This window comes from Salmo salar, chromosome 29, assembly GCF_965601325.2.
Source record: "Salmo salar chromosome 29, fSalSal1, whole genome shotgun sequence".
NCBI lineage: Eukaryota > Metazoa > Chordata > Actinopteri > Salmoniformes > Salmonidae > Salmo > Salmo salar.
This window is the reverse complement of record NC_138319.1, coordinates 23,559,607-23,584,707: the sequence shown is the minus strand read 5'-3', so window position 1 is coordinate 23,584,707 and position 25,101 is coordinate 23,559,607. Positions and strand designations below refer to the sequence as shown.

Here is a 25,101-nt window from a genome sequence, read left to right as displayed (position 1 = left end):
TGTATTGAAAATAAAATACAGAAATATACTACATGACCAAAAGTATGTGGATACCATCGAACATCTCATTCCAAAATCATGGACATTAATATGGAGTTGGTCCCCCCTTTGCTGCTATAACAGCCTCCACTCTTCTGGGGAAGGCTTTCCACTAGATGTTTGGACATTGCTGCAGGGACTTGCTTCCATTCAGCCACAAGAGCATTAGTGAGGTCGGGTGTTGAGCGATGTTGGGCGATTAGGCCTGGCTCGCAGTTGGTGTTCCAATTCATCCCAAAGTTGTTCGATGGGGTTGAGGTCTCAGGGCTCTGTGCAGGCCAGTCAAGTTCTTCCACATCAATCTCGACAAACCATTTCTGTATGGACCTCGCTTTGTGCACGGGGGCATTGTCATGATGAAACAGGAGAGGGCCTTCCCCAAACTGTTGCCACAAAGTTGGAAGCACAGAATTGTCTAGAATGTCATTGCATGCTGTAGCGTAAAATAAAACTGCCCCAGACCATTATTCCTCCTCCACAAAACTTTACAGTCGGCATTATGCATTGTGGCATGTAGCATTGTCCTGGCATCCGCCAAACCCTGATTCGTCTGTTGGACTGCCAGATTGTGAAGCGTGATTCATCACGTCCAGAGAATGTGTTTCCACTGCTCCAGAGTCCAATGGCGGCGAGCTTTGCACCACTCCAGCCGACGCTTGGCATTGCGCATGGTGTTCTTAGGCTTGTGTGCGGCTGCTCAGCCATGGACACCCATTTCATGAAGCTTCCGATGAACAGTTATTGTGCTGATGTTGCTTCCAGAGACAGTTTGAACTCAGTAGTGAGTGTTGCAACCGAGGACAGATGATTTTTACAAGCTACAGACGATTTTAACAAGCTACACGATTCAGCACTCGGCGGTCCCATTCTGTGAGCTTGTGTGGTTTACACTTCACTCTAACAGCACTTACAATTGACCAGGGCAGCCCTAGCAGGGCAGAAATTTGACGAACTGACTTGTCGGAAAGGTGGCATCCTATGACGGTGCCACATTGAATGTCACTGAGCTCTTCAGTAAGGCCAATCTACTGCCAATGTTTGTCTGTGGAGATTGCATGGCCGTGTGCTCAATTTTATACTCCTGTCAGCAACGGATGTGGCTGAAATAGCCAAATCCACTCATTTGAAGGGGTGTCCACATACTTTGTAAAAGCACCTTTGGCAGCGATTATAGCTGTGAGACTTTCTGGGTAAGTCTCTAAGAGTTTTCTACACCTGGATTGTGCAACATTTGCCAATTATTATTTTCAAAATTCTTCAAGCTCTGTCAGATTGGTTGTTGATCATTGCTAGACAACCATTTTCGGGTCTTACCATAGATTTTCAAGTAGATTTAAGTCAAAACTGTAACTCTGCCACTCAGGAACATTCACTGTGTTCTTGGTAAGCAACTGCAGTGTAGATTTGGCCTTGTGTTTTAGGTTATTGTCCTGCTGAAAGGTGAATTCATCTCCCAGTGTCTGGTGGAAAGCAGACTGAACCAGGTTTTTGCCTGTGCTTAGCTCCACTCCATTTCTTTTCTATCCTAAAAAAACTCCCCAGTCCTTAACAATTACAAGCATACTCATAACATGATGCAGCCACCACTATGCTTGAAGATATGGAGTGGTACTCAGTAATGTGTTGTATTGGATTTGCCCCAAACAAAGTTAATTTGCTTGCAAATATCATGCATGTTTTGGAATATTTTTATTTTGTACAGGCTTCCTTCTTTTCACTCTGTCAATTAGGTTAGTACTGTGGAGTAACTGCAATGTTGTTGATCCATCCTCAGTTTTCTCCTATCACAGTCAACTCTGTAACTGTTTTAAAGTCACCATTGGCCTCATGGTAAAATCCTTGACTGTATTCCTTCTTTCTGGCAACTGAGTTAGGAAGGACTCCTGTATCTTTGTAGTGACTAGATATGTTGCTACACCATCCAAAGTGTAATTAATAACTCCACCATGCTCAAAGGGATATTCAATGTCTGCTTTTTTTACCCATCTACCTATAGGTGCCCTTCTTTGCGAAAAACTGGAAAACTTCCCTGGTCTTTGTGGTTGAATCTGTGTTTAAAATTCACTGCTCGCCAGAGATAATTGTATGTGTGGGGTACAGAGATGAGGTAGTCATTCAAAAATCATGTTAAACACTATTATTGCACACAGAGTGAGTACATGCATCTTATTATGTGACTTGTTAAGCAAAGGGGTTGAATACTTATTGACTGAAGACATTTCAGCTTTAAAATTCGTGTTAACTGGGAATATTTAAAAAATATATAATTCCACTTTGACATTATGGGGTATTGTGTGGAGGCCAGTGACAAAACATCTCAATGGGGAAAAAGTCAAGGGGTGTAGATACTTTCTAAAAGCACTGTACATAAGGACCCATGTTTACGTTTAAGGCGTTTACGTTTAATGTCACATTGGTTATGTCAAGCTTTGTCTCTCTTGCTCAGTGCCATTACTAATGGCTTCTCATACAAAATGACCGCCAAGCTAACAAACCACAACTCTCTGGACTTGTCTAATGATAGTTTGAGGGACTTAATCACCAGAGGGACCCTTCATACACTCAAGAGAAAATGTAGCAGCATTTCAACAAAGGCATTTTGCATTCTTTGTACTCTCAAAGAACCCAAAAATCTACATCCCATAGGAAATGCCTTTAATCCGAGGTCTAACCGTATATCGACAGGCCGATAAGTGTAAATGTATAGTCAATAGGGCCTCTTGATTTCTTCTTGATGGCCATTAATTGCTTGGCAGACGTCGGCGCCAGGGCGCTAAAACGTCCACGGTTTCCAAGAAAGACCCTGAGAGCGTCGTTACAAATTGAGTTGCAAGTGGTCCGTTGCCATAATCCCGTCATTATTAAGTTTACAGGCAATAAATTCATTTGGACGGGGGGCTCAGATGACTGTAATGGAGGAGTCCGGGTCGACTCGGCGGACATTATGGGTCGACGTCGCAAATGCGATTTCATAGCAGCCAGCCCGAGCCATTGTTCTGGCTGGAAAGCTTTTAAAGAGTCACTGATACCAGGAATATGTCGCTCCAAAACCACAGTCTCTTACCGAGTGAAGCAGTGAGATTAGCAAAGACACCGGGTCCTTATCCTCCTGGCTAGGCTGAAGCGGTAGCATGTATAAGTAGTCCAAGGTGCGCTAGCTAGCGCTCGCAGGGGCTATGATCTCTGTTTGCTCACTACTTCCTGACATTACTTCCTGCTTTAGGTGTATTAATAAATTGGTTGATTCAATTAGTATTTATGCAAACACATCTTAAAGTAACTGTCCAGTGTTTCCAGATTTCTATGAAATATGGCCTATAATTAATTCCTTATTAGAAATTAAATAGTTTTCCTTCCCGAAAATTGTAATTAAGTATGTTAAAAAACTTTTCTGTGTTTGAATGGTGTTGACGTACCACAACAACAGAATGGTGTGGGCGTATAACGGTCATACAAAATATTCAGTAGACCGCTGATTGGACAGCTCAGCCAATGAGCCAACATGACATCATGATCTATGAAGAAAAAGAAGATTTATTTTTGTGTGTTTTTCTTAGTGTTTCTTCTCCAATTTATGTTTTGGTCACAAATATGAGTATAGGATTGATCAACAACATTATTTGATTGTGAGTTAACAGAATATAACAGATTTTCACTGGACAGTTACTTTAAATGCATCTGGAAAATGTTGGCCTTCAATACAAACTTGAAGAAAGAGACATGACGTGTCACAACGCTTGTCATTAACTCGAATTTTAATTATTTCTTTAAAACATAGATTTTTCTCTCTATCTTCCCCAGTGTGCTTACGCCATTTCCAGTGCTGTGATATCCAAACCACGGAGGGCCTGGGCCAGGCTTGGTGGCGGTTAAGGAAGACCTGCTTTCAGATCGTGGAGCACAGCTGGTTCGAGTCCTTCATCATATTCATGATCCTGCTGAGCAGCGGTGCTCTGGTGAGCAGTGTGCATGCTGGGTAGGGGTTGTGTGGGAGTGGCACCGGGCGGTTTGCTCTGCCTGCTGACTGGTTAATCTGCCAGGATAGGCTATGGGAGAGAAACCGGGGAAGAGGTTGCCCCAGATCAGTCTGACACGAACGGCTACTGTAATATGGTAGAGGCCTCAGGCTGTGTGAGATGTTTGTTACCAATGTTCCCCCTAAACTGAGGGCAGCTCCCCTCAGATTGCAGCGCAGAAGAAATATGAGCCAACACAGATAAGCACGAGATTGAACTTCACCCAACTTTCTACAGTTTTCCCCTTTAGTTAACACTATCAACGTTTCGTTCTACTGTGAGAAGTATAATCGAATCAACGCAATATTAGACACTTTCAATGTAACATACCGAAACAAAACGAACTGTGCAATATCTAGTATGCAAAACTAAGTGTGCAATTTTCTTGTAGGCAGAGCACATTGGAGTAGGATTCTATTGTATTGACAGTCAAGACTCAGGCCTATACTCTACACTGACTGGTGCTCCATAACCCAACAGAGCTGCAGTAGGCCTATATGTAAAGCCCCACCTGATTTGAGCCCCACTTGTTTAGCTAAAATATATATATATATATTGAAAAAAAAAAAAATGGTCCATTAAAATATCAAATTGATCAGAAATACAGTGTAGACAGTGTTAATGTTGTAAATTACTATTGTAGCTGGAAACGTCTGATTTTTTATGGAATATCTACATTATCAGCAACCATCACTCCTGTGTTCCAATGGCACGTTGTGTTAGCTAATCCATGTTTATCATTTTAAAAGGTTAATTGATCATTAGAAAACCCTTTTGCAATTATGTTAGCACAGCTAAAAACTGTAGTGCTGATTAAAGAAGCAATAAAACTGGCCTTCTTTAGACTGGTTGAGTATCTGGAGCATCAGCATTTGTGGGTTCGATTACAGGCTCAAAATGGCCAGAAACAAATAACTTTCTTCTGAAACTTGTCAGTCTATTCTTGTTCTGAGAAATGAAGGCTATTCCATGTGAGAAATTGCCAAGAAACTGAAGATCTCGTACAAAGCTGTGTACTACTCCCTTCACAGAACAGCGCAAACTGGCTCTAATCAGAATAGAAAGAGGAGTGGGAGGCTCCGGTGCACAACTGAGCAAGAGGACAAGTACATTAGAGTGTCTAGTTTGAGAAACAGATGCCTCACAAGTCCTCAACTGGCAGCTTCATTAAATAGTACCCGCAAAACACCAGTCTCAACGTCAACAGTGAAGAGGCGACTCCGGGATGTTGGCCTTCTAGGCAGAGTTGCAAAGAAAAAGCCATATCTCAGACTGGCCAATAAAAATAAAAGATTAAAGAACACAGACACTGGACAGAGGAACTCTGCCTAGAAGGCCAGCATCCCTCTTCACTGTTGACATTGAGACAGGTGTTTTGCGGGCACTACTATTATCCTTTCAAAATCTTAACTAGTAAGCTAGACAAGCAGTCATCATCATGAATCAAGTTGACAATCTACTTGCAAATCCTTTTCAACCCTTGTCATATGAAGAGAAATTATAGATAAAACATATCGGTGCTCATCGGCCATAAACATTACACAACAAGTTAGAAATTGCAAATTCAACAATGAGTGGTTTGGAAGGAATCAGTGTCTAACTGCAAGCATTTCAAAGCAATCACTAGCTTACTATTCAGGGGAGTGTGTGTGTGGTCCAAGTCTGTGTATAAGGGTCTCTTTTCGAAGCTCAAAGGATAAACATTCAACACCATAGGCCAGAAAAGGTTGAATACATTGGCCATGCTGTCAATCCAGCATGACTTCTGCCGCGTTCTAAACAAATGGAAACTTGGTACTGGGAAATCTCAGACTTCAGTGAGTTCAAGACAACTGGGAACTCTGAAAAGAATGAGCACCAACTGGGGAAATTGTTTTTTTCAGAGTTCTCAGTTGTCTTGAAAGCACAATAAATCCAGAGAATGCCAGACTTTGATGTCAAAGTTTGATGACAAAATTTTCCCACGAGAAGGACCGCCACGCCACCTTCCTGTTCAAGTGAGCACAACACAACAAGGTGAGTCCAAAAATGTCTTGTATGCGGCTGCATAAATTATGTAATTTGCCAGGGATATATGTATACTGTAGCTAAGAAAGTAATACTAAGTGTATGTTGTGTAGTAAGCTGTTAGTTGCCCATTTTCCTCACTCATAATTTGGTCCCTTTCCCCTCATAACTTAGCCTACTGTTCTGACTTGGTGGTGCACATGTAGCCTATAGCCTGTTTTAGATAAATGTTATTATTGAACATTGTAAGAGCTTTCATTGTCTGCTTATATGCCCCCTTTATTTATCCGGCGGTTTTGACTTCGTATACAGGGAGAATACTGTAAGAATGGCCCATGTTCTGAATTCTGTTGTTGTAAATTTCAAAAGTGCTGAACAAATAGTTATAATGACTACGTCCGTCCTACCTCGCTCATTAATGTCTTAATCAAAATTACGGATTCCCTCTCCTCTGCTTGTCATCCCCGTATGCCATAGTTTGTACATCTCAATTGTCAGTAGAAACCACATTTGTTTAAGCAAGTCAGCCATATCGGCTATGTTTTTTTAAAGGCAGTAAATGAGGCTGAATGAACTGTTTCGCTGCCAGACAAGGCTCTGCTGATAGCCAGGTGTAGCAGTGGTAAAGGTGCACTCCATTGTGCTGAAAAGAAAGCTCTGGTGTTGGGACAGCTTTATGTAGGCCGTAACAGCTTGTGTGCACTGTTATAGTGCAATGAATGTATTGTTAAGTGTTGTGTGGCTTTTTTTTAACCTTTTATTTTACTAGGCAAGTCAGTTAAGAACAAATTCTTATTTACAATGACTGCCAAACCCGCGCGATGCTGGGCCAATTGTGCACATGCCCTATGGGACTCCCAATCACGGCCGGATGTGATACAGCCTGAATTGGAACCAGGGACTGTAGTGACGCTTCTTGCGCTGAGATGCAGTGCCTTAGACTAATGGGCCACTTGGGAGCTCTTTGCTGGCATGCATCTAACAAATGTTTTTGAGCTTTCCCCACCGAGATTGACACGCTAAAATCACCACTGGTTGCTTCCTACAAGAGCACAAAATGTGTGCATTTCTAGCCATCTTTGAGAAGTGAGTCAGGTAAAGTTTTTTTATGTCTTAAAGGGGAAGTGCTGTATTTTGAGACAGTCTTGAATAAGCTAAGCTAGCGAATAGGCAGAGCGTAGCAGCATTTGTCTGATTCTCTGTAATAATGGAATGGTAATAATCATTTCTTTTATTTTGTAAAGTGGTTTCTTGCATCAAACACAACATTTTCAGTCACCTCTTTGTCTGAGGGACAAGTGGACAAACAGGTTAATGTCAAGCCCTGCATGTTTTGTTTTTTCAAAAGGCTCATGGAATGTAGGCATTGAACACCACACATTGGTTGCTACTGCAGGCTGAATGACAGAACAGCTATTTCCATGTTAAAATATTATGGAATGCGTTTTTCTCCATTGTTTTTGATGGTAGCCCACTCTGGTAGGCCTACATAATGATCAAATAGCCTACTTGGTCACTGCTAAAACTGTCATTTAAAGCGGGTACGGCATCAGTGTTCACAGTAAACGCAAGCCAGAAGTAGCACATCATTTTCACAACATTCAAGCTTGCGGTCCGCAGACCTGAACTTTGTTCAGTGACCCAAAAAATGTGAGGGAACATTGTTTGTTACTCTTTTTTTTGCTCTTTGTCTCCACAGTCATTGATTTACTCTAAGATCGAAGCTATTAAATAAGATAATAATAAGATAATCTCATCAAAAAGAAGGTTAGCCAATAAACTTTGTACCAAAAACAATAATAGTCACAAAGTCCCATATTTGATGACGGGTGGATGCTAACATGGATGGCCGACTCTTAATCAGCATGTGTGATGTGCTAACCTTGGTCTTAGGTTGTAATAACACTAACGCTGACTGGTGTTTTTTGCATGAGCAAAAGAGAGCACCCTACAACCCTCCAAGGACTAACACTAACAGCATTTGTTCCAGGGTGCAGCTCACAAACAACGTCAGTGACCTGCTATTACAATCTAACACCAAGGTTGGCAGGCATGAAATGCCCAACATGGTAGAATTAGCTGATCATTTAAAGCAGGCGACATTGAATATATATATATAAGACAAAATTGTGGTGTATATGAAAACATTGAATATAAAGTTTCTATTGCAATAAATTGGGCACACAGAATCAAGGAATGATTGGTTGAGGTGCAGCTTTTCTTTACCTCTGCCCGGGCCCTCCTTCTTCTTCTTCCTCCTCAGTGATGTAGTGCATGAGCAGATATGCAGCTGAGGGGAGTCAGGTCAATGATTGGTCAAGCCTTCTCAGCTCTCCTCCTAATTAGCAGCGGATTGGTTGGAGCCCAAACCTCAGCTGTTCTACCAGTGCCGGCCTCTCCCCTCCACCCTGACCCCTAGTCCATACCGCAACCGTCCTCCTACTCCTCCTGCTCCATCTCTGTCCAAGCAGATTGTTGTTTCTCCTGGGTATTACCCGGTCTGTGCCCGTGTGACGTTAATTTAGGGCGCCTGGTGGCCGAGCTCACGAGAGCAGAGAAAACAGTTTCCAATGATGACGCGTCTAGCAGGATAGGGCTCTTGTTCAGCAAAATCCCTCCATTTTGTTTGTTTGTTTGTTGTTTTCCCCTCTCTGAAAGCACTTTCCTTCTGTTACAGAAAACCACGCAGAGGCATATTCTGTATGAAGTATGTTAGTCATTATAATATAAAGAATAGCCACACACTGATGCATGCCCATGTTGTTTATTGTACAATGTTTCAACCCAAAAAGGTCTTTGTCAGGTTTATTCCACATGAAAAATGCAGTGATATTTATAGTTTCAACATAAGCAGGTGATACAAGGTCTGTCATTAATTAGACTTTGTCATATAGACACACGTTGCACAATAAAACAACAGGAGCATTCATCAGTGTATCTATTATTTCAGGAGTTTATTTTTGTACCCAGCACCTGCAAGTCATTGGCTGTGCGTACACGATGTTTGAAACTAGTCATTATACATTACTAGACATTTTAGAGGTCAAAGTCCCTCGTTCGTGAAATGTTATTATAAGCAAAATGCCCTGTTTTCATCCAACTTTATTATCTGGGTAATATTTATAATAATTGTGATGCAAACATTGCAGCATTATTATATACTGTAGCATATAAACATACCCTTTTTCCCGATTGTAAAATCAAATTACTGAAAGGGTTTTTGGACAATAACGTGTAGACTTCCCTCATGGGTACATACTGTACATACTACCAGTGTCCAGTGGTCAGAATGAGACACTGCTACATAGTCAGTAAGTATGTCACCATGATACTGCATAAATATTGCTATGTACGATTGATTGCCGAGTGAATATGAGTCTAGGTGCGTTCCACTGTATTACAACATGAGATTAATTTACTATTTAAAAAGCAGTCCCTAATCATGACTCGTCTCTCTTGAATCTTTCGCAAGGCCTTTGAGGACATCTACATTGAACAAAGAAAAGTGATCAAAATGGTGCTGGAGTACGCCGACAAGATCTTCACCTACATTTTCATCCTGGAGATGCTCCTCAAGTGGATTGCCTACGGATTCAAGAAGTACTTCACTAACTATTGGTGCTGGCTGGATTTCCTGATTGTGGATGTAAGTACAACGTTTATTTCCAACCCCTCAGACATGATGATGAGATGATCATGTAATTTGCTCAAGCAGTGGCCCACTTCACTTGATTGTGTTGTATAATCTGTCCAGGCATTATCAATCGAGCTTGATCAATTTGTCGTGTGTAATCTGTCCAGGCATTATCAATCGAGCTTGATCTGTTTGTCAAGTGTATTCTGAAATCCCTGAATTCGTTTTGAGACATGGACAGTGTGGAATCCTGATGTGCCTTTGTTTTACTTTGTCAATAATAGTTTTCCAAAACATTGAACATTATTGAGCCACTTCACTTTCTGGGTGATTTAGCTGTCTTGCCAGACAGGATGCTCAATGGAGAATCTTGTCCGGGAATAGGCTTAATCTGTGTGCTGGAAACCGTTTCATAATGTAAAGTATACTGGTAGATACTGTCTGGGCAGGACTAGATGAATTCTCACCTGACCTACTGCGGTTCTCAAAAATTATTTGTCCAAACAGCACAACCCTGTAGTGAGTTTAGCGACCCACAAAGCCCTGAGTTTATACGTCACTTATTTACATGATGTTTGTTACCACTATCCTCAGGGAGAAACATGAGAGGTGAGTTCACGTCAGTAGTTTGGACATATTGGTCTGTGGCAGAGAATCTTTGGGCAGAGAGAGAGGCTTGAGCAATTAGTGTTTGCTCTCTGCACACAGACATACCGCACACAGGGAGGGAGAGAGTGTGGACAGGGAAGCAGGGGAGGGAAGAAAAAGAAATAGATGGAGGGAGGGAGAGAGAGAGAGAGAGAGAGAGCTGACTAGACAGATGTAAACAGCAGTTTCTCCCCGGGAAATGTTTCCCGCATGGCTTCATGTTTTATCATTGCCATGAAAACTGCCCAGTCAATACATATTCTCCATACATAGCAAGTTGGGTCTATTTATAATGATAGATTATATCTTAATGTGTCTTTGTTTTGGATTTGCAGCAGAAGTTGTTCAATTTAATGTGCCATGTTGTCCTGTGTTTCTACAGGGCTATACATTGCCTTTTCTTCATGAAATGTGAGATGAAGTGAATTGAAAAGATGGCATTCAAAAGGATAATGTCTTCCTATTGTCCACCAAAATAATGGAGACATGCTGTATACAGGTGTACTATCTTAATTTGACCAGTTTCTCACAGCAGGAAACAATTTATGTGGATTCAAATTAATATACATTTTTGTAGGGGTTGATACATTTTTAGTTAGAACAAATAAAGTCTGACATTTTAAAGTAGAAATTACACGTTTTAGAAGCCTTTTTAAAACTCACTACATGTTTAACATTTCCTGAAATGCAGGAAAGTTCTCCTGCAACAGCGGGATCAAATTGAGATCCTGCATCTCTATAGTTCCCTCCTGAGTGAAGTGATTCAATATTCTAAATTGCTGATATAGATGACAAGTGAAGGGGGAATCCCAATGTGTACATGCGCTCGCTGAATCTTTTGAAAGCCTCCTCAACAAAGTGTTTTAATGCATCCTGAAATAGTATGTGTAATGTCAAAAGGTCTCCAAGTGCTGAAGTACCAAACCCCTTTGGCAAGAGGATAACGAATGAGTTCATCCCCTTTATCTCAGTGTGCTCTACAGTTCATGTTCAACAAATGATTACAAGTGTTTTCTTACACTCCGAGGCATAGAAGCTCAAAAAGACCCTGCTCTTGAATCAGTGATTCATTAAAACAACATGACGAAGTGCAGATGTCTGTGAACCTTTGACAATATTATTTATCTGATTGTGATATTAGTCTCATATAGTGTCTGGAAGGCAGTTGAATATGAAGTTGTGAGGGGTTTTGGGGGGGCTAAAAGTACAAAACCACCCGCTTTGCTCCATGCAACGTTTGCTTGTGTAGAAACCTGTATGTATTGGATAAGTCTGTACTGTATATTAATTTAAAAGTAAATAAGCAAGTAAGTAAGTAAATAAGTAAGTATCTGTTTTCACTGAATTAACTATAATTTAATTCACACAGATATCAGTGATTGGCCTGTTGGCCAGTGCCGTCAATATAGAGCAAATTGGCACCATGCGAGTTCTCAGGACCCTGCGAGCATTGCGCCCGCTGAGAGCGGTGGCCCGCTTTGCTGGCATAAGGGTAAGGCCTGATTTGACTGCTGTCCACCGCCACAACCATCCACAATAGACACCTAGAGCTGTAGTTTCTGGTTGGCTTTGCAGTTGATTTTCAATTGACCTCTATTCCTCCTTCTCTTACACAGATCCAAGAAGAGGTCTTTAACAGTCCTATTTCTATTTCAAAGTCTGTTAACAGGCCTCTTAATTTCTTCAGCTATGAAATCAACTAATTTTAACATTATATTCCCTTGAATAGCAGATAGACGTCCTCGATGGGTGACAACACACCTTGGAGTCTAATGAACTACCCGTTTTTCCCTTAGGGCTGTTGCTAACAGGAGGGACTCACCAGGGTGGTCCAGTGTTCCCTTTCAGGTTCTGTGTATCGCAATTCCTTTGAACAGGTTGTGGCAGCCCCCTTAACCATGTGGGTTCTTGCGCTTTCTGTCCCCACCTAGGTGTCTTTGGTGAGTCTAGTAGCTAACATGCTGGGCTACTCCGACTTTGCTGCCATCAAATCACTTAGAACCCTCAGAGCTCTGAGGCCGCTAAGAGCACTGTCCCGATTTGAAGGCATGCGGGTAAGAGTCGTCTCTCCTCTCTGACTCATCAACTCCCGATTGTCCTCAAACCGTCTTCATCATCACTCTCTCTACCTCTGTTGCCACCCTTTCTTTCCCTTACCAGCAGTTTCTATTCAGAAAACTCAAAATATTTCCCCACTTTATCTCTCCACTTATAGTGTTATAATGCTGTCAAATCCAATTCTCCAGCTAATGCCACTAATCCCTTGACATACTTTCCCTTGGAGCTGGCAGTGGCAATATTAGCACAAAGTGGCAATATTAGCACAAAGAGATAATTTGTTTTTCATATTTCCCCTCAACTCTCCCCTCTACCTGACATGACTACCTCATTATCCGACTTATCAATTTGGATAAGCTTTATTTCATATTAATCTTTATTTTGTAGTCTTTTCTACCAGTTATTTACATAGAGCTTTCATGGTAAAATGATCATTAGGCCCTACATCATCATTTGGGAATCATCAAAACAAGCAGTATAAAATGTGTACAACATACTGAAGTTAGAACAGAAAGTGGCCAATTGTTACCACATAATTACCAAGTAAATACTGGACAAACACCTGTTGTAACACATATGTCAAATACAGCATCAGCATCCATTTCTGTTGGATCCTTAACATCTTTCATGACCTTCCATGCACCAAATCATGCCTAGTTCTATCATGTTGAATTATATATAATGGTTCAGATAATTATGAGGATAGACTGGAGTGCCTGAGCAGAGTAAATAAAGTAGATAGATTGAATTACAACTGCAGTCTTAGAGCTCTCCAGCAGTATTACATTTCATGTCAATTCTTCAACCCTAGGCTCTGCCATGTAACATCACCACACGATTTCTTCCTTAGATTCTTCGATAGATTCTTTTGAAAGGAGAGATAGCACATGTATGTGTCTAATGAGAAAACCAGTGTAATTACGTAGTAGCTGAGAAATTGCTTGGTAATGGAACTGAGCATTTTTTGTAATTACAAGTGTGCAGTTAGATAGACCAGTTCTTACTAAATCGATGTTGTTACAGGGAATTACAGCGTTATCACGCAGGAATATGGACAAATGTATGTAGTGTTACCAGAAAGCTGATGAATATAGCAGTATTATTCATGTACATGCCTAATCCACTTAGTATGGACTATTTCAATTATCTCATTCCAATCTTTCCATCCTTTCTCACGTCTATACTTATCTGTGATATTACATTACAAGTTGTTGCTCACTTCTGACAGTATTAATATGATTCTCCTTGCTGTTCCACTGTTTGTTTTAGCTGTTGATTTTCTTATCACGTTCTCTTGCATGCATCCCCGTGTTCAGATATTCTGATTCATGTTTAGCCCGTAACATTTCCATAATCGTTATTCATTCCCTAAAGCACATCCTTAAACCCTCTTGAACATTTCATGCACACTATAGTTAGGATTTTGGGCTATTGTTCCCTCCCATTACACAGTGTTTGTTTTCTAAGTCGACACCTGTCAGCCTAGCTTGTGGCCTCTAATATGTATATCATTTCCCCTGACATCCACTGGAATTCATTTGAATTCCTGCCCATGAAATTTGCATGCTGTCGGAAATGGGGGGCTGATGTCCGCCGAGCTCGCTGCTCTCCACCACTGTAAATCTGGCAAATTGGATTAGGCGTCACGCTGCTTTAAAATGGCTGGGTCTGCTACTCAGTGGTAAACGCAAAGTGGAAGTGCAGCCCGGCTATACAGAGGCGCGAGTCTGAGTGAGCAGCAGATTTCTTTGTGACACCCTCTTGAGGGATGCGCGGGGCTAAACCCCCTATCTACTGGTTCCATTAGAGCGGTGATACTCAGGATCTCCTGGCTCAGCACTCATTTCCTCTCAACCAGGAAATCTCTTACCAGGGTGGTTTGAAAAGCTGCTGCTGCTCCTGATTGTATATAAGACACACACTCTTAATAATCTCATTTGCCAGATTCAGTAGTTTGCATGAACTTTGGAAATTTGGGGTTTGATTATTATCTTGTCATTAGGATCTCTTTTGTTTGAGTGGTTTGATATTTTGTGTTTTGGGGGATATGGATTGGGTAAGCTCTTAGGGTAGATGAATTGAACCACAAGCATGTAGACACTGAGTTTTTCTGATTGAGTGACTGTCGTGTATGAAGTGTGGCACGTGACAGCAAAAGGGGGCCGGATGGATACCTGACTTGATGTGTTTCCATGGAAACAGGTTGTGGTGAACGCCCTGATCGGCGCCATCCCGTCCATCATGAACGTCCTGCTGGTGTGCCTCATCTTCTGGCTCATCTTCAGCATCATGGGGGTCAACCTGTTCGCCGGCAAGTACGGCCGCTGCGTCAACCGGACGGGCTACATCCACAACGTGTCCGTGGTCAACAATAAGACCGACTGTCTGGCCATGAACGACACGCAGTTCTACTGGACTAAAGTCAAAGTGAACTTCGACAACGTGGGCGCTGGTTACCTTGCACTCCTACAAGTTGTGAGTTTGGCTTTTTTCCCCTTTCCTTTTATTTTTCCTCACAGTTTGAGACGTTCTTTCCTCCCACTTTGTACTTTATACTTTTTGTCACTGCCCACCTTGTCTGTCCAGAGAGCCCCGAATCAATCAACAAGTCGCTAGGCTCTTATTTTTAGCAGCGACGGGGGCCATTACAGAGAATTGTGTGATCAGCGAGAGTGCACTTCATTCTTCGTTTTAACTTAGTTGGCGCGGTAGCCTAGCAACAGTTCACTTAGCTCCTTTCTGTCACCTTCTTGTGACTTGCCTCCATGCAAACCTCCCATTTGCATCTGGAAATAGTTTGACCCTCAGTCATTCACAAAAGCCAGTAATAACCCGTAACCAAAGGGAAAAGGCCCACCGCCGTGATTTCTCGCTGATAAGAACTCACTTGTGTTGAAGTGGGGCTCCCCACTCACTCTCCTTTTTCCTCCCTCTAGAAAGACACTCCATGCAGTCAGGAGGAAGCCCATATAAGTCCTTTCCGCTGCCATTCATAAAAACATAGCTCTAACATGGCACACATGCAATATTTATTTTGTACAGACTGTAAGTGTTTTTCTCTGGGCGGCGGCGGCGGGGGGGGGGGGGGGGTTCTTCCTTTAAGGAAAGATAGATTCCCCCACTCTGTGTCATAGTTTGGAAAAATCCAGAGGCTGGAAATACAAACATACACACTATATATACAAAAGTATGTGGGCACCCCCTCAAATGAGTAGATTCAGCTATTACAGACACACCCTTTGCTGACAGGTGTATAACAGTGAGCACGCAGCCATGCAATCTCCATAGACAAACCAACTGGAACAACTGTCTTCACTGACATTTTCAACCTCTACCTGACCAAGTCTGTAATACCTACATGTTTCAAGCAGACCACCATAGCCCCTATGCCCAAGAACGCCAAGGTAACCTGCCTAAATGACTACCACTCCGTAGCGCTCACGTCTGTAGCCATGAAGTGCTTTGAAAGAATAGTCATGGCTCAAATTAACACCATCATCTAGGAAACCCTAGACCCACTCCAATTCGCATACCACCCCAACAGATCCACAGATGATGCAATCTCTATTGCACTCCACACTGCCCTTTCCCTCCTTGACAAAAGGAACACCTATGTGAGAATGCTATTCATTGACTACAGCTCAGCGTTCAACACCATAGTGCCCACAAAGCTCATCACTAAGCTAAGGACCCTGGGACTAAACACCTCCCTTTTCAACTGGATCCTGGACTTCCTGACGGGCCGCACCCAGGGGGTAAGGGTAGGCAACAACACATCTGCCATGCTGATCGTCAACACAGGGGCCCCTCGGGAGTGCGTGCTTAGTCCCCTCCTGCACTCCCTGTTCGCCATGTGTGTGTGGCCAGGCACGAATCCAACACTATCATTAAGTTTGCTGATGACGCAACGATGGTAGGCCTGATCACCAACAACAATGAGACAGCCTATAGGGAGGAGGTCAGAGACCTGGCAATTTGGTGCCAGGACAACAACCTCTCCCTCAACGTGAGCAAGACAAAGGAGCTTATTGTGGACTACAGGAAAAGGAGGGCCGAACACACCCCCATTCACATCGACAGGGCTGTAGTGGAGTAGGTCGAGAGCTTCAAGTTCATTGGTGTCCACATCATCAACAAACTATATGGTCCAAACACACCAAGACAGTTGTGAAAAGGGCATGACAAAGCTTATTCCCCCTCAGGAGACTGAAAGGATTTGGCATGGGTCCCCAGATCCCCACCATCGAGACTGGTTGCATCACCACCTGATATGACAACTGCTCGGCATCCGACCAGAAGGCGCTACAGAGGGTTGTGCGTATGGCCCAGTACATCACTGGGGCCAAGCTTCCTGCCATCCAGGACCTCTATACTAGGTGGTGTCAGAGGAAGGGCCAGAAAATTTTTAAATACTCCAGCCACCCAAGTCATAGACTGTTCTCTCTGCTACCGCACGGCAAGTGGTGCCGGAACACTAAGTCTAGGTCCAAAAGGCTCCTTAACAGCTTCTACCCCTAAGCCATAAGAATGCTGAACAATTAATCAAAGTGCTACCCCGACTATTTGCATTTTTTTACACTGCTGCTATTCCCTGTTTATTATCTATGCAAAGTCACTTTATTCCCCTACCTACATGTACATATTACCTCAATGACCTCGACTAACCTGTAGCCCGCACATTGATTTGGTACCGGTATCCCCTCTATTTAGCTTTGTTATTGTTATTTTATTGTGCTACTTTTTATACTTTAGTTTATTTAGTAAAAATGTTCTTAACTCTTATTTTCTTAAAACTGCATTGTTAGTTAAGAGCTTGTAAGTTAGCATTTCACAGTAAGGTATATTCGGCCCATGTGACAAATCAAATTTGATTTGAAACATTGGCAGTAGAATGACCTTACCGAAGAGCTGAGTGACATTCAACGTGGCACTGTCATAGGATGCCACTTTTCCAATTAGTCAGTTTGTCACATTTCTGCCCTGCTAGAGCTGCCCCGGTCAACTGTATGTGCCGTTATAGTGAAGTGGAAACGTCTAGGAGCAACAACGGCTCAGCCACGAAGTGGTAGGCCACTCAAGCTCACAGAACGGGACTGCCAATTGCTGAACCGCGTAGCGTGTAAAAATCGCCTGTCCTCAGTTGCAACACTCACTACCGAGTTCCAAACTGCCTCTGGAAGCAACATTAGCACGAGAGCTGTTTGTCGGGAGCTCCATGAAACGGGTTTCCATGGCCGAGCAGCCGCACACAAGCCTAACGCTTCGAACATGCTGACAGCATTTTGGTACACCAGAATCACATTCATTTCCAATGAAACACTACGTTTGCCTCACAGCATTGCGTTGCAGAGGCAGTTGCAGTGCGTTCGGTGTGGTGCATATGTTGGATTTATCAAACGCATGCGTCAAACTGTATGCGTAGACGGCTTGACAGAAATAGTAGCGGAAGGTGAATGTTGAACTTTTGTTGCATTCATATCCAGATGATGCTGCATACTATTTTGCACAACGACGCTGTGGGTGAGTTCGATCACCATGTGCAATGCAAAGCATTGGCTGGAGTGGTGTAAAGCTTGCCCCCATTGGACTCTGGAGCAGTTGAAACGCGTTTTCTAGATCACTCTTCACCATCTGCCCCCCATCCGAGCCAGGCCTAATCGCCCAACATCAGTGCCCGACCTCACTAATGCTCTTGTGGCTGAATGGAAGCAAGTTCCCGCAGCAATGTTTCAACATCTAGTGGAAAGCCTTCCCAGAAGAGTGGAGGCTATTATAGCAGCGAAGGGGGAAGCTGGTCCATATTAATGCCCATGATTTTGGAATGAGATGTTTGACTACCAGGTGTCCACATACTTTTGGTCATGTAGTGTATCTTCAAATATGATGTCAAAAGCGAACATCTTTTACTGCATGAACGTTGTGTATACAAATGCATCTTTTGTCCTCTGCATGTGTTTATATGGCAATAATAGTGGCACACCTCCTCTAATTACCTCCTCATGCTCATTGAAGTTTATATCCTTTGTTACAAGGCTACATTCAAAGGCTGGATGGACATCATGTATGCAGCAGTGGATTCTCGTGCTGTAAGTATTAAATGCCAATGTACTTGTTTTGTATAACATTATCGAACGGGTTTGGTACATAGAGCTTTGGTATTTTCATTAATGGCTGTCTTTGTCATAACCATGCCTTGATGCAATATCACAATAACATTTACCAGAATAACACAGATTTCAACTGATAAAAATGTAACTGAATGATGTATTGCTTTTTCCGCTGGGTGGACTAGGTGGAGGAACAGCCTATCAGAGAGGTGAACATGTACATGTACCTATACTTCATCATCTTCATCATCTTTGGCTCCTTCTTCACCCTCAACCTCTTCATCGGGGTGATCATCGACAACTTCAACCAGCAGAAACGAAAGATAAGTATCAAAAGCATCATGGCCAACAAATGGTTTGATGTGAACAAACCAGATACCTGCCATGAAAAAAAAGTGTTATTTTCACAGTGAAAATAACAGAAAAGGGGTGTCTCTTTACTTAGGTGGGCAAGACATCTTCATGACAGAGGAACAGAAAAAATATTACAACGCCATGAAGAAGCTAGGGTCTAAAAAGCCTCAGAAACCGATTCCAAGACCAGTGGTAAGCTGGAGCTAATTGAACCCTACTTTCTTGATCTTATTAAAGGGATAGATAATTTCTTTGAAAGTATTAACATGTTTTCGATAACACCCCAGATAAGTCGAAAATAAGTTAAAACCTAAATAAAGTGAACTATTCCTTTAATTTTCTTCGCCCTAGTGTATTAGCCTCTTGGGTTCCAAATGGGCTTTTCACCCACTTCTCACTCCTCCTCTCTTCTCCCAGAACCAAGTGCAGGGCTTCTTCTTCGACCTGGTGGGCAAGCAGGCATTCGACATCATCATCATGGTCCTCATCCTGCTCAACATGATTACCATGATGGTGGAGACGGACGAGCAGCCGGCCCGCATGGAGTACATCCTCAACAAAATCAACCTGGCCTTCATCATCATCTTCTCCTGCGAGTGCCTCATAAAGATTGTGGCGCTGCGCTGCTACTTCTTCACCATTGGCTGGAACATCTTTGACTTTGTGGTGGTCATCCTCTCCATCGTTGGTGAGTCCGTTGCTTGGGCTTAATCAGAGGTTTTCAATTATTCTCATTACAATGTAATTACATGGGTTCATCAACTGGAATAAGGTTGCTATATGTAGCTATATGTACCTGATGTCTGGCCAACGGTTTGTAGTTCTCTTCTAATGTCACTGTGTCCTTGGGTGTCCTTGGGTGTTACAGTTGATCACATGACCTTGCGTTGGCTGACAATGTCACAAAAATAATGCGTGCACATCGATGGGGCTGGAAGCCGTGCTTTGTTATGATTCTGAGTGGTCAGATAGCTAGCAACAATGACAAGAAGCTGCCATGTGGGGAATCGTAGGTGGCTCGTTTCAGCTAGTTTTATCTTGTTCTTGATACCATGTCTTGTTTTGCGGTGTTTTGAATGATTTCATGTCAATGCTAATATGGCTAAAATTCGCTAGCTAGCTAACCAACAATAATGTAACAATGTATTTGAGAGACAACAAGTGCTCCGTGTGCAAATGTATTTCTATTTTCAATAAACATTTGGAGACTAAATATAGTTTACATGTTGTCAAAAATCTAATCCAACCCCGTCTGTTTTGCCTCATACTTGCTCACATACTTGCTCACAACCAACCCGTCTGTATAAGCAAGGCATTCCACGTCACTAGCTGGCCCATACACAGATTGTGACATTTAGCTTGGGACCTTCAAATTTACAACAGATTACAAATAATTAGCATTTAGTTCCAAACAATATCATGCTCAAAGAAAACATTTCAGAATCTTAATTGTGTTTTTCAATGCAACGGACAATACACCTTGGCCATCAGCCAAGATTTGAGTGTCCATTTGGCAAGGTTATCTATCATGTCAACCAAGTCATTGAAAGTAAGTGGGGCTATATCTGATGAAACTAGGGCACTGTGCTTACAGTAGGTAATAGCCTCTGTTCAGTATCCGCCAAACGAATTTCCCTTTCTGTGAAAATATATGTTCTGCATTGCCCCGGTGGGGAACTGAAGCAAACCAAAGGGCCAGCACATAGATTGAAGCTAAGTAGCTGCCCCCATGCTAACTGACGTATGTGGACAAGGATGCCCCTGTTGAGGTGAAGGTAATCCTAGCAATCAGGGCTGACAGTGGGGGTGATTTGGGCGTGATTGAGGTGCTGCATCAGCTGACTGTAGTCAGTGGGGGGGCTGGGGGCTTGACATATGGCTCTAAAGGGTGGCTCCCAACCCCCCTCTCCAATCCATCTCAGGTGACAGTCTTGTTCCATGGGGAGAGGAGGGTCACAAATCAGGGACAGATGGTAAATTGGTTGTGGGGGTGAGAGGGTTGGGAGGCAACATGAATGTCATTTGAGGGCAGACAGACTCTGTAGTAAGAGTGGAAGCCTTTATCATGGGCTCATTGGTGAGTGAGATTGGGGAAGCTGGAATTTACATGGAGGAGAACGAAGCTTAATAGTGATGGCAAGGAGAACCTCTCCTTCAGCCTAATTCACTCCTGGTTACCAATTGTCAACCTAATTTTATAAGATATTGTGTACATAGTGTGTAGGGGTGGCAGGTAGCCTAACGGTTAAGAGCGTTGGGCCAGTAACCAAAAGGTTACTGGTTCCAATCCCTGAGCTGATAAGTTGAAAAATCTGTCGATGTGCCTTTGAGCAAGGCACTTATTCCTAATTGCTCCTGTAAGTCACTCTGGATAAGAGCATCTGCTAAATGATGTAAAATGTGTGTGAAAAAGCTGACCTTACTCTATGCCGTTAAATGGTTCATGATGGTCTATTAGAAGTACAGAGATCTCATTCATGTTTTTTCCCCCTCCTTTCTTCCAGGTATCGTTCTTGCTGACATCATAGAGAAGTACTTTGTGTCGCCCACTCTTTTCCGAGTCATTCGATTAGCCAGGATCGGACGAGTACTGCGACTCATCCGCGGAGCCAAAGGAATAAGGACCTTACTCTTTGCCTTAATGATGTCCCTTCCCGCCCTGTTCAACATCGGCCTCCTGCTCTTCCTGGTAATGTTCATCTACGCCATCTTTGGCATGGCCAACTTTGCCTACGTCAAGAAGCAGGCAGGGATCGACGACATGTTCAACTTCGAGACATTCGGCAACAGTATGATCTGTCTGTTCCAAATCACCACGTCGGCAGGCTGGGACGGCCTGCTCAGCCCCATCCTCAACAACTCTCCGGAAGAGTGCAACCCCAACCTCATCCACACAGGCACCAATGCCCGGGGCAACTGTGGCAACCCCTCGGTGGGCATCACCTTCTTCGTCACCTACATCATAATTTCCTTCCTCATCGTGGTCAACATGTACATCGCCATCATCCTGGAGAACTTCAGTGTGGCCACCGAGGAGAGCACCGAGCCGCTGAGCGAGGACGACTTTGAGATGTTCTACGAGGTGTGGGAGAAGTTTGACCCGGAAGCCACGCAGTTCATCGAGTACGCCAAGCTGTCAGACTTTGCAGACACGCTGTCGGAGCCGCTGCGCATCGGCAAGCCCAACAAGATCAAGCTGATCTCCATGGACCTGCCCATGGTGAGCGGTGATAAGATCCACTGCCTGGACATTCTGTTTGCCTTCACCAAACGCGTGCTGGGTGAGTCGGGCGAGATGGATGCTCTCAAACAGCAGATGGAGGAGAAGTTCATGATGGCCAATCCGTCCAAGATCTCCTACGAGCCCATCACCACCACGCTGAGGCGCAAGCAGGAGGATGTGTCGGCCGCTGTTATCCAGAGGTGCTACCGTAGGCATCTGGTGCGGAGGCAAATGAAGCAAGCCTCTTTCCTGTACAGATCAATGCAGATCAGTCTGACGCAGAGCCCCACGGGCGAGGGGGGCACCGCTCCAGAGAAAGAGGGCCTCATAGCCTCCATGATCAAGGAGAACTACGGGGGGCCTGAGATGGAGCTGATGGAGACCCTGTCCTCCACCTCCTCTCCGCCGTCTTACGACAGCGTCACACGGGCGACTAATGAACTTTTCCAAGTTTTAATTTCCGAACAGTCCAGGAACAGTGACTTGAGGGAACATTGCCCCACACCCGACAGAGAACCAGACCGTGAGACATTTCTGTAATGGCAACTAGGAAATGCTTTTTTCTCTTTTCTTTTTGTTTTTTTTTGTTTACCGAATGTAACATAGCTCAAATGACACTGGTTTAGTACTTGTGGTTGTCCAGAGAATCTGCAGGGGTTTTCATAGAGAAAAGGCTAACTATTTATTTCTTTTTGGAGAACATTCTTTGAGGGAGTACACAAAGGCGGCGTGTGTAAATCCTAGATAACCGTTGACCCTGCTCATGTCAACTTTGCTTCACAGTTAATATGCATGAATGACCTCTGCAGGGTCACAACAATTATATCACTGATGTAATAATAATTTATTAGACTGAAGGAAAAACAGTTTATCAATATTTACAAAGTATGCCTGACCTTATGAGTTCATTAAAGGTCTTACTATTATTGGTGTGATTACTTATAATAAATAGTTTTCAAACTGTGAGATGTGAGAAAGAAAAAAACTAAGGGATACAATTTTTCGTAGTAAAGTATAACATTGTTGATGTTACCAGTCTTTCATAGCAGTACAATAATTACTATTTTTTATATTTTTAGAGTAAGAAAAAAAACATGGCCTCTTCTGAATTGCAGTACTACCACATTGTATTTGAACTATTTTGAGCATTTTTGCATTTACGTTTACACATAAAGATATGCCGGGATATCCGGGGGCCCTGCATTTTAGTTGTTTTTCTTTCATAACGATCTGGTCCTAGTTACACAAAGCTAAGAAGCAGTGCAGTAACCAGGATCTTTATGTGACAATCAAACCTACATCTATCTCGTGGTTACGATTGACAGATTTTTCTTTCTCCATAACTTCTGTAGGTTTAAAACTGCCCCAATGGCTATATATTTTATATGAGCATCAGCGATCATATTCACTATTAGTCAGACGGATAATCGTCCTATTTATTTTTTATTTAAAGTGTGTTTCGCATGTTTTGACTGCATCATATAGAGACGTCGCGCTCAAGACTGAAAAACTATTATTTATCTATTTTGCACAAACTGTGTTTAGCAATAATTTACTACTTTTTAGGATAAAAGGGTCAAAGTTTGTACAGCATTTATTTTGCTTGAACTCTACAAACCGTTCAGCTTCTCTTGGTTACCCATAGCTTAGGCCTACTCTCAACTATATCACTGACACTGGTTTCTATTTGACTCAAATAATAATAAGGACACCGCTCAACTTTAATATGATATATATTTTCAGGTTATGGTTGCAGGTGTGTTGAAGGGCTGTTTTCTGTAGCAATAGATCCAGTGTGTGCCTGGTATATACCCCTGTCCTCTTTCTAAATGGACCTCTACTCACATCGTTCCCCCATTAGATGCCATGGGTGTGTGACTGGGATCACACTGCTATTTACCAGTGTCTACGGGGACTTTTCTAAAGACATTTCTGATTGCATGCTTTGTATTGGGAACATTGGGGAACATGTTTAAAAGTCGGGAGCGATCCTATTCGTTTTTGGGTGGGACATTTTTATACAAAAATGTCATGGTGAAAAGTCAACTCTGCACATCTCTGTCATAAATGTACTGTTTTCATCATAACGAGAGCTGCTTCATCATAAAAACATCCAAGACATGCACAGAAAATGCTTATTTTTCATTCTTAGAAACTGTCAGAAATGCAATAACCTACAACAGGTATCTTCTCAGCAGTCAGTATATAATCGTTTTGTTGTTATAATGATTATTCTCAGAGCATTTCTCACTGCTCAACCACAATGCAGTGCCTCAGTGAAGCCCCCATTGCAGTAAATATTATTTAGAAATAAGTTTTACTACTTTCAGTTGCCATTTTTTTTAGAACGTTGCAAACACATGCCTCTGTATTTAAGATAACAACCTCCTGTGAAATAAATGAGAAAGCCTACAATATCACTGATTATTCTTTTGATTTCAAAGTCATGTATGTGGTAGTAGTGCGCGGGTCAGCTGTTTGTTCACCCGCACCCACCCACAATTGCTAATAACCCATCTGCAATTGCCCGACTTCATGTGATAGTGAAAATCTGAGGCCCACATTCAACCCTAACCCGCTAATATAGAAAATGCGCTGTAAGCTACAGTCAGAGATGGCAGAACGATTTCTTTACGGGGGTGCAGGATTTGTTTTGACTGATTTAGATATGTGTCTGCTGATAATTTCTGACATTTTGGTACGGTATTTGTTAGTCAACTTGTCCATAATTAGATACATGCAGCTTCTCTTCTGTCATTATATGTTGCCCTAGAAGACTAAATAAACCCTTGCTAACCAGAATAATGTCATAAATCAATAGAATGAATGCTTCTGCTTCTTTCACACAGCAAATACATTTAGGGACCAGGGAGAAAATGCAATAACTCAACCTCAAAAAACTGGAAAGATTTTCTGTGCAAAATTTCCAAATTACATCAGTTTGATCGGTTGTAACGAAATAGAAAACTGTGAAAACGACCCAACATGTTTTTGGAATCATATTTTATGTGGTTG

General features: G+C 42.6%; 1 protein-coding gene across 1 annotated transcript in view; it reads left to right on the top strand.

Moving 5' to 3' along the window:
* Positions 1 to 24,503, top strand: part of scn5lab (sodium channel, voltage gated, type V-like, alpha b) — a 190,623-nt gene extending 166,120 nt beyond the window's left edge. Inside the window, exons 20-28 of the mRNA XM_082970748.1 lie at positions 3,841 to 3,995; positions 9,535 to 9,708; positions 12,276 to 12,398; positions 14,605 to 14,877; positions 18,435 to 18,488; positions 18,695 to 18,836; positions 18,955 to 19,055; positions 19,281 to 19,551; positions 21,368 to 24,503. Coding sequence (XP_082826874.1) covers positions 3,841 to 3,995; positions 9,535 to 9,708; positions 12,276 to 12,398; positions 14,605 to 14,877; positions 18,435 to 18,488; positions 18,695 to 18,836; positions 18,955 to 19,055; positions 19,281 to 19,551; positions 21,368 to 22,626 — 2,552 coding nt within the window. The 3' untranslated portion in view covers positions 22,627 to 24,503. The remainder of the gene's footprint in view (positions 1 to 3,840; positions 3,996 to 9,534; positions 9,709 to 12,275; positions 12,399 to 14,604; positions 14,878 to 18,434; positions 18,489 to 18,694; positions 18,837 to 18,954; positions 19,056 to 19,280; positions 19,552 to 21,367) is intronic.
* The last annotated feature ends 598 nt before the right edge of the window (positions 24,504 to 25,101 follow it).